Source organism: Bubalus kerabau, chromosome 5, assembly GCF_029407905.1.
Source record: "Bubalus kerabau isolate K-KA32 ecotype Philippines breed swamp buffalo chromosome 5, PCC_UOA_SB_1v2, whole genome shotgun sequence".
Taxonomy (NCBI): domain Eukaryota; kingdom Metazoa; phylum Chordata; class Mammalia; order Artiodactyla; family Bovidae; genus Bubalus; species Bubalus kerabau.
In genome coordinates this window covers 125,706,637-125,727,603 of record NC_073628.1, presented here as the reverse complement: position 1 = coordinate 125,727,603, position 20,967 = coordinate 125,706,637, and the positions used below count along the sequence as shown (strand labels likewise).

The 20,967-nt window shown below is 40.8% G+C and overlaps 1 protein-coding gene across 2 annotated transcripts in view; it reads left to right on the top strand.

The window, feature by feature from the left end:
• The first annotated feature begins 8,466 nt into the window (after positions 1 to 8,466).
• Positions 8,467 to 20,967, top strand: part of FLVCR1 (FLVCR choline and heme transporter 1) — a 28,736-nt gene continuing 16,235 nt past the window's right edge. Inside the window, exons 1-3 of one of the 2 annotated variants that reach the window (XM_055583003.1) lie at positions 8,467 to 9,474; positions 14,551 to 14,695; positions 15,116 to 15,349. In XM_055583003.1, coding sequence (XP_055438978.1) covers positions 8,743 to 9,474; positions 14,551 to 14,695; positions 15,116 to 15,349 — 1,111 coding nt within the window. In that variant the 5' untranslated portion in view covers positions 8,467 to 8,742. The remainder of the gene's footprint in view (positions 9,475 to 14,550; positions 14,696 to 15,115; positions 15,350 to 20,967) is intronic. The other variant, XM_055583004.1, reaches the window with a different exon arrangement.

Below are 20,967 nucleotides of genomic sequence, written 5' to 3'. Positions count from 1 at the left end.
CCAAGGTCATTCCCACTCTAAGGTTATAGGATACAGTACTAGGCATGTGGCCAACTATGTAAAATTAAACTGTTTTAGTTACATTTCAGAAGGGGGAGAGGACATGATTTATCATGTAATACAGATTAAATTTTAAAATCGAGGTTCACATGACCCCCTCCTTGGTTTTGATTAACTTGCTGGAGCAGCTCGCAGAACTCAGGCACACAGTCTACTTACTATTTACTGGTTTACTACAAAAAAATAAGATAAAGGATACAGATGAACATCAAGATGGAGTAGATACACAGGGCAGGGTATGTGGGGAAGGATATGGATTTTCCATGCTTTCTCAGGAGCACCACTCTTCCACACCTTCAGGTGTTTGCCTGGTGTTAAAGAAACTCTCCTAATCCAGTACTTTGGGATTTTGTATGGAGGCTCCAAAATCACTGCAGATGGTGATTGCAGCCATGAAATTAAAAGACGCTTACTCCTCGGAAGGAAAGTTATGATCAACCTAGACAGCGTATTAAAAAGCAGAGACATTACTTTGTCAACAAAGCTCTGTCTAGTCAAGGCTATGGTTTTTCCAGTACTCATGTATGGATATGAGAGTTGGTCTATAAAGAACTGATGCTTTTAAACTGTGGTGTTGGAGAAGATTCTTGAGAGTCCCTTGGACTGCAAGGAGATCCAATCACCCCATCCTAAAGGAGATCAGTCCTGGGTGTTCATTGGAGGGACTGATGCTGAAGCTGAAACTTCAATACTTTGGCCACCTCATGCGAAGAACTGACTCATTAGAAAAGACCCTGATGCTGGGAAAGATTGAGGGCAGGAGGAGAAGGGGACGACAGAGGATAAGATGCTTGGATGGCATCACTGACTCAATGGACATGGGTTTGGGTGGACTACAGGAGTTGGTGATGGATGGGGAGGCCTGGCGTGCTGTGGTTCATGGGGTCACAAAGAGTCGGACACGACTGAATGAACTGAACTGAACTGATGGAGGCTTTCTCATATAGGCATGGTTGATCATTCATTTCATTTCTAGCCCTTCTCTCCTGTCTGGAGAATAGGAGATGAGGCTAAAAAGCCCAAGCTTCTAATCATGGCTTGGTCTTTCTGGTGACCAGCCCTGTGAGGGGCCCACCAAGAGTTGCCTCATGAAAAGCGACTGCTGACACTGCTGTTACCCAGGAAATTGCAAGGGATTTATCAAGTCTGTGTTAGGACCAGGGTCAAGGACCGAATAGTAAAACAAAGATGCTCCTAGTGCTCTTACCACGTAGCAAATTATAAGAATTTTAGGAGATCTGTGTCAAGAACAGTGTGTGTGGGGCAGGGTGGGGACAGAGACTGGGTGACAGATATGTATTTTATGATCCCACAGCTATAAAACAGTTTCTTTGCAAGCAGTATTTTACTGCTTAAGGAAATTTAACCAAAAGTTTCGGACCTACTAAGTTTGTAAGTAGTGTTTAAAATGCTTTGAATGATCTGTCGTGTTAGACTTTTAGCACTGGTGCATGGGTAGATGTAGCATTTGCCACTTTCATTGTGTGAATACTCCCATTATGGTCAATTTCAAGCTACCTACATGATGTCACTGAAGTTGAAGTAGAAATCTGATATTAGCAACTTTAACAAATTATGTATTGATTTAAACCCAAGTAACCACGTTTTGTTTTCCTGAGCACAAAATCCTCCCTTACCAGTAAAAAACAAAGAAATTCAAATGAATACAGCTGGAGTAGGGGAGCAGTCAGTCAGAGATAAATGTGTGAATGGAAAACTTTAAATTTGTTTTTCTGAATCTCACCATCTTTAAAACCAACATGCCAACTAGAAATCTGATAAATCCATTCAGGTAAAGGAAATAGGAACAAGATGTAACTTGGACAATTTACTGTGATTTGACATTGATTATATTTAAATCACTCAGTAGGCAAATTTTAAGCAAGATAGGAAAGGCAGGAGCAAATTTAGCAAATCTGTGGGAGGTTTTAGGGCAGGATGTTCTTCCCACGGCAGCAATGAATTCCTAGCACACCTACGCAAAAAGGTACATGTAGTTTCCACCATGCTTCCATGCCACTACAATGGTATGCATGAATTACTTGGCTGATGCTCTCAAGAGCGTCAACAATGTCAAAAAGAGACCCAAATGCCAAATTCTTATCAGGCATTGCTTCAAAGTCATTGCTCAGTTTCTAACTGATGCTGAAGTATGGTTACATTGGTCAATTTGAAATCACTGATGATCACAGAGCTGGGAAAATTGTGAACCTTATGGGTGGTTAAACAAATGTGGAGTGATCAGTCCTAGATTTGGCATGCAACTCAAAGATCTAGAAATATGGCAGAATAATCTGCTCTAACCTGTCTGTTTGGTTTCATTGTACACTAAGTCCCTTACATACAAACAAGTTGCATTTCGAGAGCACGTTCTTAAGTCTAATTTGTTTATAAGTCAAACAAATCAGCCTAAGTACCCAGTTAACACAGTCAGCTATATAGTACTGTACTGTAACAGATATATACTTTTCATACCAATAATGCATAAAAACAAACACAGAAAATGAAGAAAACATTTTTAATCTTATGGTACAGTGCCTTGAAAAATACAGTAGTACAGTTAGCATTCAGGGGCTGGCACTGAGCAAGAAGAGTTACCGACTGGAGGAGGGAGTAGAGATGGGAGATGGTAAAATTGAAGGATTATCAGCAATAGGAGGTGGAGGGCAAGCTGCAATTTCATTCATGCCTGATGCTGATGGAACACCCGCTGGCCTCTTTGAAAGTTCACAGCTTGATGTTTCACATGTAGGGGACCTACAGTGCTGATGGACTCAACTGGTATCATGGATGAAGAAGAAGAAAGATGAAAACACACAGAAGGGCAAATCCTAGGATTCTTTTTCTGGAATGTAGCGTATACATACAGATAAATCACTTCAATGGCAGCGGTGGGGGTTGGGGGGGACTGGATACATTTCAATGGGGGAAAGTACATCTGGGAGGATTCTAATTTCCAGCTTTCTCCACCTCTCTATTCCCAACCTAACCTTTCCACAGAGTAGAACAGCATTGCCTTGGCTGCTCAGGGAAACAGACATGGTAACAGTGGTGCCAACTGAAAACAATGCTGCTAAAATCTACCCCCGCTCCATGACACGTGGATTTGACATCTAGTGACTTTGTTCTGGCTTGTAACATACCCTCTTAGTCTTCAGGAAACCTTTGCTCAGGAACAGCCACATCACTCTTAATAGTATCTTGGACCTTGGATCCTGGGTCCTGGGTATCATTCAGATCTCACATGGCTGAACTATTACGTATTCAGATCTGTCTCAGACTTGCCATTCCACATCCATAAAGTGGCTCAATCTCCTCTTGACTCCCAACCAAGTGATGGTCTCAGTACTGTCCTCTCTGGCAGAGATGAAGGTTTGTGTTATGTTATATACCCAAACATGTGATATTGTATAAAGTATGAGTCATGCCTAAACTGGTTCATAAGTACCTACCAATGAAACCTCAAGAGAGAGGAGGCAAGGGTTAAGACATTAGAATGATAATACAGACAGACACTACTGAGTTTTCTCCTTTCTGTACTTCATTTGTTACTTTCTGAAACTTTGTTGAAAGAGAATATGAATTTTGTCAAATCCTTTCATAGGAAATATCTTACTTTTCATAAATCAAAGAAATTTAAAGTCAGAAGAAATCTTAAATCTCACATAGCTCACGTTTCCTTGGAGTTTGGGCATTCTATCCATGACATACCTAGTCCAACACAGATTGCCTCTAACTCTTGTCTAGATATGTCACATGTTGTCTAGATATGTCAGCTCTTGTCTAGATATGTCAACAGTTGGCTCCCTCCTATGAGGTAAGTGTAATTAGTATATGCCACTGCGTGCTACCCTTTAGGGACATTCTCAGATCATCTTCCAGGGAGGAGGTCTACCACCATAAATTCAGTCTAAAGATCCTGTTATACAGAGTGAAGTCAGTCAGAAAGAGAAAACAAATATTGTATATTAACCCATATATACAGAATCTAAAATGGTACTGATGAACCAGTACCAATGGTACTGATGAATATTTGCAGGGCACACACAGAGAACGGACTTGTAGACACAGCGGGGGAAGGAGAGGGTGGGACGAATTGCAAGCGCAGCACTGAAACATATGTATTACCTTAGGTAAAGCAGCTAGCTAGTGGGATGTTGCTGTATAACATAAGCTCAAAACATGCTCTGTAACAACCTAGAGGGGTGAGATGGCATGGGGCGGGTGGGAGGTTCAAGAGGCAGGGCACGTATGTATATTTATGGCTGATTCATGTTGTTGTGTGGCAGAAACCAATACAACATTGTAAAGCAATTATCCTCCAAGTATAAAAACAATAATAATTAAAAAAAAGACTTCACCTTCTAATACAAGGGGTATGGGTTTGACCCTTGATTGGGGTGCTAAGATCCCACATGCCTCACCACCAAAAAACAAAACATAAAACACAAGTAATATTGTAACTAATTCAATAAAGACTTTAAAAATGGTCCATGTTAAAAAAAAAAACAACAACAAAACAAGATGGGATGAAATCTAAGAATACATGAAAATGAGATATGACTTTGAGGAGATACGAGTTGATAATAATGGCTCTGGACAACATTTTACTGAGTATTACTATATATCAGGGGTCAAGACACATTGAAGTTCTTTATATTTATTACCCATTTATTTCTCACAACAATCTTATGAAGAATATTGTCCCCCCCCCCTTCCCATGTGGAAACTGAGGCACAGAGTAACTAATCCAGTCATGCAACTAGTAAGTCAAACAGCTAGGGTTTGAGTCCAGTTCGTTTGGCTCTGGAGCCTGGGCCCTTAAGTGTGTGCCCATGTTAAGTTGCTTCAGTCACGTCCGATTCTTTGCAACCCTATGGACTGTAGTCTGCCAGGCTCCCCTGTCCATGGGGTTCTCCAGGCAAGAATATCAGTCCGTTGCCATGCCTTCCTCCAGGGGATCCTCCCGACCCAGGGATTGAACCCACGTCTCTCACGTCTCCTGCATTGACAGGCAGGTTCTTTACCCCTAGCACCACCTGGGAAACCTATAGTAGACTACCTCAATAACTAAGAATACCTAAATCATGTGCCAGGTGTTCTTTACTCACTTACTCCTCCTGTTAATGGTCTTATAAGGCATGTGCTATTACAGATCAGCTCAGTAAAGTGCCCAAGTTCACACAGTTAAGCGGGTACTAAAGTTGGAATTCAACTCCAGGTAGCCAGGCTCAAGGTCAGATACTCTTCTCTACTATTCTAAATCCCCTTGCTGCTATGCTCCATGATGATGACAGGGTCAAATACAGAACTTCGTTAAGTGCAGGGAAGGCAAAAGATAAGGTGGGCAAGAATAAGACAGGCTCAAGCTGGTGATAGTGTGGACGGCAATTTTTTATTTTGTTGGCCAGGATGCATGGCATGTAGAATCTTAGTTCCCCAGCCAGAGATCAAACCTGTGCTCCCTGCAGTGGAACCATGGTGTCTTAACCACTGGATTGCCAGGGAATTCCACCATGGAAGGAAATTAGATACCATGCTAACTGGTGTCCAGGACACTCAGAGGACTCCCAATCCCATTCCTTCTTGCTAAGGACCATAGAAAAGACAAGTTATTTTTAAACAGATGGAGCCTCAACAATCAGAGAGAAGGGCCTCCCTGCAGGGCATTCAGGAAGCTCTTCTGTGCTGAAAGGACAGTTATCTTTCCAATCTGGCAGAAGACAATCTCCAACCTTCACTGAAAAATGGGGAAATGGGGCCCTAATGTACTTTGCTACTTTTTGATTTCAGGAAGGGGGTGCCTGAATGTTTACTGTGAACATGTGGATTGGAGGTACTACTGGGGCAAGTAAAGAAAGGTCCATTTAAAATTCTACCCATTGCTGGTGATCATTTTGAAATGTATAGAAATATGGAAACACTATATTGTGCACCTGGAATTAACATGTTGTAGGTCATTATACTTAAAAAAAAAAAAGGATCTAAAATTAAATTCTATACACAGATTCACTTCCTGAACAGTTGGTTTTTTGGTTTTTTTGGTGAACTATGTAGAAGGTTTCCTAGTACATAAAGGTATTTTAAAAGCCTCAGAATAATGAATAGTAAGTTGTCCTGAATATCATGCAGTGCAATTAGTTCATTTCTCAGAAATCCATATAGACTTCTTAACAGAATGAAGTCCTTTGGATTTAGTTATTTGTTTGTTCACTCGGGGACATCACTAAGTTATCTAAAATAATATCTAAATCAATGTTTAGAAAATCATGTTTGTAGAAGAAATTTGCAAGTTTTTTTAAAAAAACAAGGAGATTCACTTACAAAGTAAGCAATTATTTAAAATATACAAAGCTTGTTAGTTGCAATCATTCAGTAAATATTTATTGAAAACCTACTGCTAGGTACTGTTTCAAGTTCTCAGTATACAGCAACAGCAGCAATGCAACAAAACTTTCAGCCCTGCCTTCAAGGAACTTACATTTTAGTGGGGAAGGAGGAAATAACCAAAAAAAGAAAAGAAAAGTAAAATATAGGACATTTTAGAGTGTGCTAAGCATTAAGGAGAAAAATAAAGCAGGGGAAGCAGTTAGGGTGGTATGTGCAATTTACATAGGATGACTAAGGAAGACATTAAAATTTCTTAAGGTTTAGGATTATGTAGTTTTCACCTTCACTGATAAGTATCTGATAATAGGTTTATATGCTACCAAAATAATGACGTTCAGTTCAGTTCAGTCCCTCAGTCGTGTCCGACTCTTTGCGACCCCATGAATCACAGCACGCCAGGCTTCCCTATCCATCACCAACTCCCGGAGTTTACCCAAACTCATGTCTATCGAGTCGGTGATGCTACCCAGCCATCTCATCCTCTGTCGTCCCCTTCTCCTTCTGCCCCCAATCCCTCCCAGCATCAGGGTCTTTTCCAATGAGTCCACTCTTTGCATGAAGTGGCCAAAGTATTGGAGTTTCAGCTTCAGCATCAGTCCTTCCAATGAACACCTAGGACTGATGTCCTTTAGGTTAAGTAGCAATAAAGTGTATCAGGTTTTAGCAGTCTAGGTAGCAACACTTTTTAATATTAAGTCCATTGTGAAATACCCCTAGTTTCAATTTCACTTTAATAATGAATATGTGTCTAGAAGAATGGCCCATAGCTAGCTAGTGGGAAGCTGCTGTATAGCACAGGGAGCTCAGCTTGGTGCTCTGTGATGACCTAGAGGGGTGAGATGGCGAGCTGCCGGGGAGGCTCAAAACAGAGGGGATATATACATATATATTGCTGCAGTCCATGGGGTCGAAAAGGGTCAGACACAACTGTGACTGAACAACAACAAACAGGTGATTCACATTGTTGTATAGCAGAAAGAAACACAACATTGTAAAGCAATCCTACTCCAATTAAAATACTTAAATAAACAATGTGAAAGTCGTTCGGTCCACTTCGACTCTTTCTGATCCCATGGATTGTAGCCCGCCAAGCTCCTCTGTCCATGGAATTCTCCAGGCAAGAATACTGGAGTTGATAGCCATTCCCTTCTTCAGGGGCTCTTCCTGACCCAAGGATCAACCCCAGGTCTCCCTCATCCCAGGCAGATTCTTTACCAGGGAAGCCACTTGGAGTCTTTTCTTTTTTTCTTCGAATTTAGTTTCCCAAGAAGTAGCAGGGCTGAGATTTTCTGTTGTCCAAAAAGACTTACAAGGCCACGTGCGCTCTTGAGAGCAGGGAATGTGTCTGCTTTTTATTTTTTTATTCCCCAGAGTCCATGACGGTATGAGGCACATTCCTTTCAAAGCAAGTTTGGTGCCTGGAAGCCAAAGAGTGAGTTCAGTTAATTACTAACTGCAAGTGTGGGTGCACGGGAGACCGTTAAGCAACTGGGCCTGCTCAGACACAACACATCCCCAGGAAATTCCAATTTCACAAGGGCAGATTTCTTAAGAAATCTCTTTACTTGGAACATAATGCTTTCTTCCGTTTTTCCAATGTCGAGATAGCACCAATTCATGAAACTTGGTCCAGTCTGCTCTACAGGCAGGGTCTGATATCGACAGACAGCTGCACTGGGCCAAGGAGGCCAAGTTCGTCCTCTGCCACTAGGGGAGCCCCTGTAAGCGGAAAGACTGATGACCGCCAGTCTCTGCTCTGTTTCTCCTACCCCCTCGCTCCCCTCCCAAGTTACTCGATCCAAGCGTCGCCTCTCGCCTGCCCGTCCGCCCATCCCCGAGTCTGAGGACTTCTGCCTACCGCATCCTTCCAAGAGGCGATCACCCAGCCGCCCGACCTCCAGCGTGGCCTTCCTCCTCCGCCACCCGGCAAAACGTGCCTCGCCCCGCCCCTCCGGACGCGCCCTTATTGGCTCCCGCGGGCGAGGGCGCCCGCTGATTGGTCCGAGGGCGCGGTGACGCTGCTCTTACCTATCCGGCCTGGTACCCGTGGGGACGCCCGCCGGGGTCGCGCGTGGGGTCCAGGACCTCACTTGCGGACTAAGGCGGCGCAGCTTTGCAGGTCTTGGTTCACACCCAGGCTCCCCCAGCTGGGGAGACCGTCGCAGGAGCGCCGGCCGAGGGGTAGGGGTTTTGGGGGTGGCTGCCGGGAGGGCCTTGGGGCGCAAGCTGGGGGAGAGGTATAGGGCGGGGAGGAGAGCGGGGGCGCCCGGCGGCTCCGGGGAGCCCGGGGACATGGCGCGGCCGGACGATGAGGAGGGGACCGCGATAGCGAACGGACACCCGCCGGCGAACGGATACCTCCCGGTCCCGAGAGACGCGCCGGCCGGAAAGGTGAGCGCGGAGACGCAGAACGGGCCCACGGCCGGCTGTCTGGCCTTGAAAGGGGTTTCTCGGGACAGCCCCAAGGCCACCGCCTCGGGAACCCCGAAGACTCCGCTGGCCCCGGAGGAGGAGACCCAGGCCCGGCTGCTGCCCAAGGACCCGGGCGAGGAGACCCCGGGGGGCGAGGGCACGCTGGTGCCGCGGATCGCGCTCTCCCCGAGGCGCTTTGTGGTGCTGCTGATTTTCAGTGCCTACTCCCTGGTGAACGCCTTCCAGTGGATCCAGTACAGCATCATCAGCAACGTCTTCGAGGGCTTCTACAACGTCTCCTCGCTGCACATAGACTGGCTGTCCATGGTGTACATGCTGGCCTACGTGCCCCTCATCTTCCCAGCAACCTGGCTGCTGGATACCAGAGGCCTGCGGCTCACCGCCCTGCTGGGCTCCGGCCTCAACTGCCTCGGCGCCTGGATCAAGTGCGGCAGCGTGCAGCAGCATCTCTTCTGGGTCACCATGCTGGGCCAGTGCCTGTGCTCTGTGGCCCAGGTGTTCATCCTCGGCTTGCCCTCCCACATCGCTTCAGTGTGGTTTGGGCCCAAGGAGGTGTCCACAGCTTGCGCCACCGCTGTGCTAGGCAATCAGGTAAGGACTGGGTGATAGGTGAAAATCGAATCCTGAAGGACCAGATAAAACGGTTTAGGCCGCAGGGTCTAGGAATATGGATGAACCCTTAGGAGGCATTCTATAAAGGAAGGAGAGGAGATGAGTAGTCACAAAATAAGAAGCAGTCTTGGATGAAAGAGGGGTTTTGGTTTATTTGTGGAAACAGAACTTTCAAAACCAGTTTTAAATGACTACCTTGTCATCTCTAAGAATTACCTATAAAGTAATTAATGCCCATAAATGCATAACACTTGTGAGTGCAGCAGTGAATGAGACTAAGGTAGGTATTATTTTTGTAGGAAGGTGTTGGATTCAAAGAAGTTTGTTCTTAGTTTGAGTGGTCAATGTGAACAACTTCTGTTTAATTTTATGTATTAGCAGTCAGTGGAGTGCCTGGTACATAGCAGACGTTATAAACAATTGCCAAATGTTCTAGTGATAAGGACCTCACAGCATTACTGTGTCCAGTTACCAACTTTTAATGGTGAGAAAATGCAAGACAAATCACAGATCATGGAATCCATTGTAAAAAGGTGGCTTATTTTGCCCAGTCTCCATTAAGGTGTTTCTTAGACTTTACCAACACCGTAGGTTCAAATTCCATTAGCATTCCAGTAGCATTATTAGGTAAAATATGTGTGTGTGTGTGTTTGTGTTCACGTGTGTGTGTGTGTTATTTGCAAAATGGTTCTTTTAATATAATTTAAATTTTGCATATGGAGTCCTATGATAGTTTATGTAAATTATATTGAGTGTTCAGCTTGAGAAGAATCAAGTTAAAAAACTATAACAAAAACGTCACCTCTCTCTATTCATATATCACTACATGTAGCTATGTAACCCACTCCAGTACTCTTGCCTGGAGAATCCCATGGACAGAGGAGCCTGGCAGGCTACAGTCCGTAGGGTTGCACAGAGTTGGGCACGACTGAAGTGACTAAGCAGCAGTAGCAGCTATGCAACAAAAGATTGTTACTCTCTTCTGATCTGACACTTGTTTCAAGATCAGAGTAAAATCTATTTAAAATCCATGTAAAGAGAAACTCTACATGTAGGCCTACTGCTTTATTTATTTCCTTTAAAAGTAGAGAAGAAGGGATAGTTTGAAATATAGTTGTATATTCAAAATAATTTGTGACATATTTTAGTTGGTTGCTTCTGCATGTTTGGATAGGAACTGTTTCTTTAAAATATTTTTCATTTACAAAATCATGTTCAAGATTAATACTTCATTGAGCATGATAGAAATATCAACTCCTTACCTACGAATTATCTATTTCATGAATAGTAAATGGAAATGTTTTCTCATAGGTAGATTTCCCTCTGACACTTAGCCTTGCTCTGGGACTCTTCCTCCTACATTCTCCTTAAGTGTTCTCATTCTTTCTTGTCTCTAGTAGCTGTGCACTTGCTCATGACTCCCAGCTGTGCATCTTTAGCCTGTTTATAGAGTGATCATTCATAATAATAATCAACATTATTGAACATTCACGAAGCCTAGTACCATGCTAAGTACATTACACACACTGTATCATTTAATTTAATTTAATAAGATAGGAACTATTAGTCTTCTCCTTTTATGTATACAGAAGCTGAGACTTGGAGGGCTAAAATTATTTTCCAAAAGCCACACACCTCATTAGTGGTAGCATTCACACTCAGGTCTGTCTGATTCCTGAATCCTGTTTTTTTCTATCCATCTACAGTACCAAGTCTCTAACCTGAGAGAAACCTGTTTTAAGAAAAAATTTTTAAAAATTTTTAATGCTTCAGCCAAATTGCACAGCTCATGGGATCTTAGTTCCTCAACCAGAGATTGCCCCAGCAATGAAAGCATGGAGCCATAACACTGGGCCATCAGGGAATTCCCAAGAGAACCTTTTTTATGTATTTATTTGGCTAGTCTTAGCTCTGACAGGTGGGATCTAGTTTCCTGACCAGGGATGGAACCTGCACCCTCTGTGTTGGAAGCTTGGAATCAACCACTGAACCACCAGGGACTTTGTAAAACATAGATCAGATCATGTCATAACTGCTTTGAACTCTCCAGTGATTTTCCATAGTAATTAAAATCTAAATTCTTTACTCTGACAAAACTTTACTAATATGTTTTTGGTTGCTTAAACACTAAGCTTGCATTTTGCATAAGGGCCTTTGCAAAAGCATTCTTTCTGCCTAGACGGTTCTTCCTCATAGGATCACATTGTTACAACCTTATTATCACTCTGCTCTCAGTTTAAATTCATTTTAAATATCATTCAGTGGCGTTTCTTGAGGATCCCATTTAAAGTTGCCCAGTCAATCTATTATTACACCATGTTCTTTAATCCTGTGTAGTGCTTATCAGTGTCTAATATGTTTATGAAAGTGTTAGTCCCTCTGTCATGTCCAACTCTTTGTGACTCTATGGACTGTAGCCTGCCAGGCTCCTCTGTCCATGGAATTCTCCAGGCGAGAATAATCAAGCGGGTTGCCATTTCCTTCTCCATGGTATCTTCCTGACCCAGGGATCAAACCCAGATCTCCTGCGTTGCAGGCAGATTCTTTACCATCTGGGCCATAGTAATTGTTAATTATTGCTCATCTCCCATCCCCGCCATTAGATGCTCGATTTCATTAAGTAGGCACATAGTCTGAATGTACAACATTTACTATAGTGCCTGGCACATTGTAGTTTCTCCATAAGAATTTATTCAATAAATTAATGAGCTTCAGACTCATATAGATACTGGTCAGCCAGATATTTCCACTTGACTCTCCCACATGACCCCACCAATCAAAATTTGCCTTGTCTTCTAGCTCATTGCTTTCCATTTCTGTGGTCGCAGCTTAGGCTTGGCCACCTGCAGCTCTCGCCTAGAGCTTTGCTAACTGATTTTCCTATCTGCTTTCTTCTCTCTAATTGTCCATTTGCATCCAGTGTGGTCTTTTAATGTGCAAATCTGTCCTGGGCACTCACTTGCCCTGCCTGCATTGTCTTCCATTGCCCTTAGGAGACGAAAGTCAAACTCTCTTAAGGACAAAGAGAGACTTCCTGTTCTGCCTTCTGCCAGTTGCTCAGCATCACCTGTCTGCAGCCCCCATTTCTCACATACCGCACCACCCCCCCCCCCCCACACCCCGCCCCGCTTCCTCTGCTCTGAAGGAAATTGGGCACTGCTTACAGTTTCTCAGGGCTCCCCTAGTGGCTGAGACAGTAAAGAATTTGCCTGCAATGCAGGAGACCTGCGTTAGATCAGATTCTCACAAGGTCATGCTTTCTGTTTCCTGTGTACATGATGTTCTTGACTGGGAACATTTCTTGTTCAATTGGCAAGCTCTAACTTCTTATCCGGATCTTTGCCCCTTCAGAAATTTTTCCGGAACCCCAAGTCTATATAAGATGCTCCTCCAAAGTACTGTCTTAACTAAGGTGACCATATGTTCCAACTGGCCTAGAATAGTTCAGATATACACCTGTTGTCCAGCACAACTGCTCGTGGAGTCCCCTTCACTCCAACTAGTATTCTTGCTTGGATAATCAATTACACGATCCTCACAGTCTTGACAGCCTCTCCTCATCACAGTACTGCACTTAGGACACTCGTAATTACCCGTTAAATTGTCTCTATCCAGCTTTTTATAGGGAGAAAGTGAAATACTGGTAAATGTTACTATCTCTGCCTCAGGCTGCTTTTTGAAACCTATCTTGGGCCCTTCTTCTCATGTCCAAAGAATCGGATCTCTCGCTCTGTTGAAGCTCCTTTAATATCTTGGTTTTATTTCTCTTGTTGTGATTATCATAGTCAGCCCAATTTTATTTTACTGAGATGAAATTCACATAAAATTAATCACTTTAAAGTGTACGTCTCTGTGGCATTTAGTCCATTCACAGTGTTGTACAACCATCACCTCTAGTTCCCAAACATTTTCATCTGCCCTCAAAGAAGACCCAGTTCCACTAAGCAGTCACTCCTCATTTCCCCCTCTCTCTAGCCCCTGGCAACCACTAATCTGCTTTTTCCCTATGGATTTCCCTAGTCTAATTTAAATCATACAGTATATGATCTTTTGTGTCTGGCTTCTTTTAGCATGTTTTCAAAGTTCATCCATGCTACAGCAACTGTTGGTATTTCATTCTCTAAATAATATTTCATTGAATGATATACCACATTTTGTTTATTCATTCATTGATGGACAGTTTGGTTGTTTCCACCTTTTGGCTATTGCAAATAGGACTGCTTTGGATATTCATGTGCCATATTCAATACCTGTTTTCAGTTTGGGGGGTATATACCTAAGAGAGGAATTAGGTTATATTCTATATACTATACCTATATAGTATAATTACTATATAGGTTATATAGTAATTCTATGTTTAACTTTTTAAGGAACTGCCAAATTGTTTTCCTTGGTAACCGTGCTGTTTACAATCTTACTAACATTGTACAAGAGTTCCAGTTTCTTCACATCATAATGTTTGTTATTTTTTTTTTTTAATTATAGCCATTCTAGTGGGTATAGTTTTGATTTGCGTTTCCCCAATAACTAATAATATTGAGCATTTTTTCATGTGCTTGTTGGGCACTTGTATATCTTCTTTGGAGAAAAGTCTGTTCAGGTCCTTTGCCCAGTTTTGAATTGGGATGTTTGTCTTTTTTGTTGTTGGGTTGTAAGAGTTCTCTATATGTTCTGCATAGTAGAGCCTTATCAAATATATGCTTTACAAATATTTTTTCCCATTCTGTAGGTTGTCTTTTCTCAGCATTTTGTGTGTGCGTGCATGTGTATTTTTATTATCTTTTCTGATTTAAGTAGCCAAAGGGTAAGGAGTGTAGCTTACACAACTTTATAGCAGCATCATTTGAGTGACTGGAGCTTAGTAAATGTTTATTGAATGGGGAAGACGTTTGTCAGCGATTTTCCTTCAATAGTAGAATGGTAAAAACACATTAGAACATGGTTCTTTAGAGTTTATGAAAGCACCTTACACATACTGGTGTTTTTCTTTAATGTTGTGTTAATTACTTTTTTCCCTTATAATAAGAAGAATGAACAGAACTGTTTATTTTACAGCTTGGAACTGCAGTTGGCTTTTTGCTGCCACCAGTTTTAGTGCCCAACACACAGAATAACACACAACTGCTGGCTCGTAATATCAGCACCATGTTTTATGGAACATCAGCTGTCGCCACACTTTTATTTATTTTAACAGTAATTGGTAAGTGAGTTACTTTCCCTAAAGCTTAACTAGATAAGTGCATGACAAACATAGGAAAATAAAAATAAACGACCCTGAAAACTTGTACTGATGATATCTCAAGTGCTATTTGCCTATTTCGTTCTCGCTGTTCACTTTCTTGATTAGATTATGAATGCTGCAACCCTAGGGGTATGCTGTGGTTCGTTACATCTGTCTTAATATTGTACAGGGTTGGAAGACTAATTTCATCTCATTTATCTCCCTACTAATTTTTCTTTCCTGATAACTTGGTTTCAAGCATATTACCTGTCTTCTCTTTGCATATCCATCTCTACGTTCTGCATCTTAGACACTAACCTCTCCAGGAACAAGTTCTTGTCATGCTTTGCAATGATGCAAATAGGCCATCACCTTCCTTTGAATGATAAATCCTTCCAGGGATCCCCAATTTAACAACTGGATCTGACATGTTGGCCAGAGAACGATACTGGGCAGCAGCCAGCCGTTCAGCAGAATTTCAAACCGTGGCAACTGTCTGGTTGTTGGGCCACTCCAGCAGAGATCCGTTGTCACCACTCGTCCCCGAGTCCTCCCGTCCGGCCTGTCTCTTGAAGCAGGCAGTCAGGATCAGCTGCAAGCAGCCATCATCAGTTTGGAAGACGGTTTGGGAAGGTCTGCTTTTTAAAGTTTGTTTTTCATGGGAAACAGTTTTGATTTCAGGGAAAAGAGTAGGTGAGGCTTACTTAAAGTAATACAGCTGCTAGCATGGCTTTTGGGCACTCGGTATATCATAAATGGATTTGAAGAAGAAAGGAACTGTAAAGTTGAAAGGCTGTCTTTTAATCATTACAATTTATAGTTAAATTTCATTATAGCTGGAGTTTTAAATTTTATATATTAATTTTTACCATGGTTATAATAGTAATGAAAAATACAAGTTTTATGATCACCAGATTAAAAAATCCTCAGTTTTCAGAGAAAATTTATGTTTTAATAGAGATCGCCTTTAGAGATGAACTGCTGGACCCAGGGAGAGGAAACTCAGCCCACGTATTTAATTTCCCTTAAAATAATGAACAAAATGTTCTCTTGGTAGCATTTAAAGTATTCTGACATGTCCAGGCTGCCTATAGTTGGTTTTTATGTTCCAGTTAGAAAGTGGCATGTTTGCTGTGTGCTGACTACTGAAAAAGGACAGATTATGACTTGTAGTCTTCTGGCAGTCTAACAAAATTTTAAAAGACATCTATATTTTTAAAAAAACAAATACCTCTATCTACTTTTCTGGTATCCATATTTGATTTGCTAGATGAAATATGAAATATAGTTCATATATATTTTGCATAAATGGATCTTCCATTAGCAATAGGAATTATTAAAATATAAAATCCTCTTTCCTTTGATTGCTATGTATCTTTGCATAAATTCTGGTTTTCCTTTTTTATTGTCTTCAATTGCTTATCTCCTTGGAAGAAGTGAGAGTAATAGATTGTATATAAGATATCTCTAGATATAAAATCATATATATGACACATATGTATTTAAACATATATGTATGAGATGCTACAAGCACAAGATTTTTATTTGTCAAAGGAGTGGGACAGAAAATAATAATAGGTGTGACCATTGGCATATCACCCTGTGTTATTTAAGAAATTAAAAAAGAGCTATTCATGTATATAATTACTTATGTATATACTTACGGCTTATGAATGGACAGTGGAAGTGGGAGGGAAGAATGGGAAAAAATGGAAGGGAAATGTAATAGGAAAAAAAAGCTCGTTGTCAAGTTTTGTTTGGTGACCTTTAATCTTATGATACTAAACATAGTATATAAAAGCAAGATAATATTGAGTTGTATTATGCAAGTGTAGTTTAAAATTGTGACATTTAAATTTAAAATGTACCTGTTTTCCTTATTACTAAATAATTCCTGTTGAGGAAAATCTGGATTACTTTAAAAACCTCAGTTCAGTCGCCCAGTCGCGTCCGATTCTTTGCGACCCCATGAATCGCAGCACGCCAGGCCTCCCTGTCCATCACCATCTCCCGGAGTTCACTCAGACTCATGTCCATCGAGTCGGTGATGCCATCCAGCCATCTCATCTTCTGTCGTCCCCTTCTCCTCCTGCCCCCAATCCCTCCCATCATCAGAGTCTTTTCCAATGAATCAGCTCTTCACATGAGGTGGCCAAAGTACTGGAGTTTCAGCTTTAGCATCATTCCTCCCAAGAACACCCAGGGTTGATCTCCTTCAGAATGGACTGGTTGGATCTCCTTGCAGTCCAAGGGACTCTCAAGAGTCTTCTCTAACACCATAGTTTAAAAACCTACTTTCTTAAAATTCCTCAATTATTGAGGCAATCCTACTTCCTTCTAAATTCTACCCATAAATACTTTGGAAACCAACCAAATCTTCTAAAATAATTTAGTTTTGCTGATGCTTTTCAGTAATGTGACATATACCAAATTGGTATTGAGCATTCTTCCTAAAATACTAACTTGAGGATTCATGCCATGTAATCCTATTACCCTTTGTAAGTGTAATCCATCTAGCATTTCTAAGAATTAATCCCAACTTCCACTGAGTTTCATACTAATACCCCATTTTTATTGGGAGAATACTATTATAGTCTCTATCACTTGATTTATATGCCTTAAATATGTTTAAAAGCATACTAAATGGTATATTTCATTTAATTTTCACAGCCCTATAGGGGCAGTACTATATTATCATTTCTATTTTATAGATGAGGAAACTGGGTTACAGAATTTAAGTAAATTTAACTAACCCATGGTCACAGTAAGTAAATGCTAAAGACAAAAATTTGAGCTTAGGCAGTCTAATTCCATTAATAAAATGTTACTTATGCAAACATTTTAATTTTTACTTAGTCCAATTTTTTGTTTCAATTCAGATTCCTTTTGTGTAAGTGATAATGCCATTCTATTTGAAAGTTGTTCTTATGCAGATCGGTAAACTGTATCACTTAAGTATGTCAGTTAAAATCCTTATCATCCTGATTCACTAAAATGAATAGAGGACAGAAATCAAAAGTTAACGGCAGTCAAAATATTTACTGTTAAAGTTTTAAAAAATATATAACATATATGCCTAATTTTACTTTTATTCTTATATTCAAGATATTTATATATTGGTTGCTATTATAAACTTCTAATAGAAATATATTTTATGTAGTCTATCAGAATTTCAAGTCCTGAGAAAAGTCTCTGATTTTATTTTATTTTTAAAAATTATTTATTTATTTATGGGCACACCGCACAGCATGCGGTGTCTTAGTTCCCTGACCAGGGATCGAACCATTGCCCCCTGCAGTGGACGTGCCAAGTCCTAACAACTGGCCTGCCAGGGAGTTCCCTGAAAATTCTGATTTTTAAAAATAAATATTCCTCAAAAGGACAGTGCTCAATAATTACAAAATTATTTTACATATTTTATATCATGTAATCCTCATACCAGCTTGTTGCTATTATCTCCATTTTATGGATGAGAAATCTATCTTAGCTGAGAAGCAGGAATTGATTTCTTCAGAGTCATATTATAAGTTGAGGCAGAGCCAGGATTAAAACCTGTGTTTGTCTTATAATAAGTTAATATGTGTGATGTCTGCTTGAATCACACAGGTACAAATAATGAAATCAAAAGATAATATTATAATCTTATTTCAAAAAATAGAAGCGGTCTTAAATACAGTAGATTTGTTACTTATTCATCAGGAGAAAAAGTTTGAATGTGTTGCCTGAAAACCCTTTGGCTACTTTCCATGCCTATTGCCAAGGGTGGAGAATAACAGTTTTATTAGTTAATTATTTTATTTGCACAACTTTTTGGTGGGGAGAAAGTAGAAGTCTATTTTTCAAAGGAGAAAGAAAAAGGCATATTTTATCTTTTGAAAGGAGCAGTGCAGCGTACAAAGGGTGACAGATCAATAGTTTTTTGATTCTTCTTTTTCTTCATAGACTGAAGCCTGACTTTACTTTCATGCACTGGAGAAGGCAATGGCAACCCACTCCAGTGTTCTTGCCTGGAGAATCCCAGGGACAGGGGAGCCTGGTGGGCTGCCATCTCTGGGGTCGCACAGAGTCGGACACGACTGAAGCAACTTAGCAGCAGCAGCAGTAGATAAAGGCTTGATTTTGTCCAGGAGAGCAGGTAACTTCCTGAAACTAAGAGATAACCCTTGTGTTGAGAAAACAAGTCTAATGGAATTATAGACTACCAGAACTTGTTTTCATTTTGCATTTGCATTCAAATCTATTTAGACTTATTCTACCACAGTAAATAAAAAATCTTAGAGACTTAAGACTCACTGAACACCCATGACTACATCATAAGCATAATTTTTGCATTCTGAAATGTTATTTTAAACTGTGTGAGTTCTGTTTTACCAATATTAATAAAAAGAGATATCTCCTGTCTTAACTAGGATGCAGTCTTTCAGGAAAGGACAGCAGACGTCCTCAGCACTGCAGGGAGCAGATAGGGTGAAAAGAGGAGGAGGGATTGCAGCCACTTAAACGCTTTATGTCTGCCAGTCCTCCAATGTAAGGGGTACTAAAAAGTAAATATTTATGAGTTATGTCGACTCTTGAATTAGTTGTAAGATCTATAATAATAGAAGTCTTTTAGCTTGATGTTTTCTTTGTATCATAATTAATCCATGGTTTGATGAGCAAAGAACTGTAATTTTTAAATTTTTTAGCAGTGGATAGAATTAGAGAATTAAAATACTGTATACAAATTTAAGAACAGTTTCTTTCTCTTGCAGTAATTTTCAAACTTGGCTGGGTGTTGAGTTTTGTGTTTAATACAGATTCTAAGGTTCTGTTCTAGACATCCTGATTCATTGAGCCTTAGGTAGACTCTCAAAATCTGTATTTTTAAAAAATTTCTACGTGATTACAGTTGACAGCCAAGTCCATCAGATCTCACCCACTGTCAAACTGCAAAGCAGGCCTTCTTTGTTGGAAGAAAGGAATAGTCACTATTTAAAGAGAAAGAGAAAGTTCTAATATTTTAGAAAATATTACTTTATTCTCAATCCATCAGTGGCATCTAAGATGAAAAAGTTCTAGAGATCTTCTGTATAACATTATGCCTGTAGTTAACAATACTTATTATACACTTAAAAGTTTGCTAAGAAGGCAGATTTCAAGTTAAATATTCTTGTATCAGTAAAAAAATACCAGTGGCAAGTAACGTTGGTGGAAATTGAGACATGATTATGTGAAAACTATATAACTATGTTGATGCCTGCCAACATCATTGAGTGCCAACATCAGACCATTTTAGATTCAGTGAAATACAGCATTTCCCTTCTATTTTAATTTAAAATTTTGAGTCAATACCAAAACTAGATTTTAATTTCTGCTGTACCAGTCTTAGCAGATCAGCTCTTCTAGCAAAAAGTCTTGATTCCCAGCTAGCAAAACCCTACAGAAATCTCTCCTTTGCCATCTGTTGCAGGAAGTTGGTAGATCCTCCGTTGCTCAGCAAAAGGGCAGTCTCTAAATGTCTGGCTGAGCAGGTTGTGTGATCTAACTCCATAGAAATGAGCAGTACTAGAACTTAAGATCTCAGAAACCATGTGTCATACTTTTATGTCTCTCAGCTCTACCCCTGGATTTTCCATATGCAGCCAAGGTGGGTCAGCAAGCAGGGCCTAGCTCTGCTCCAATGAATCCTCTTGGACCCTTTCAGTTCTAGAAATGATAAACTTTGTATCAGGTTTCAGGAGAAAAGAGGTACTAACTCAAGCCAGTCCTCTAAAAGTTCAATAAGATATTGGCTTACTCATATCTAACCTCATCTCTCATTACAAATTGAACCAAATTTAGAAATAGAATACTTAACATAATAAAAATTAATCTTGCTTAACTAAAACTGGAATAATCCCTGGGCAAAGTTTAACATAGTATTATTGATGATTTTGTAGTTCACTTATGTGAATTGGCCAAATCTCTTGAGTTTTAGTCAGTCTCAGAGGGTTGAGACGGAGAAGGCAATGGCACCCCACTCCAGTACTCTTGCCTGGAAAGTCTCATGGACCAAGGAGCCTGGTGGGCTGCAGTCCATGGGGTCGCTAAGAGTCAGACGCGACTGAGCGACTTCACTTTCACTTTTCACTTTCATGCATTGGAGAAGGAAATGGCAACCCACTCCAGTGTTCTTGCCTGGAGAATTCCAGGGATTGGGGAGCCTGGTGGGCTGCCGTCTACGGGGTCGCACAGAGTCGGAAACGACTGAAGTGACTTAGCAGCAGTAGCAG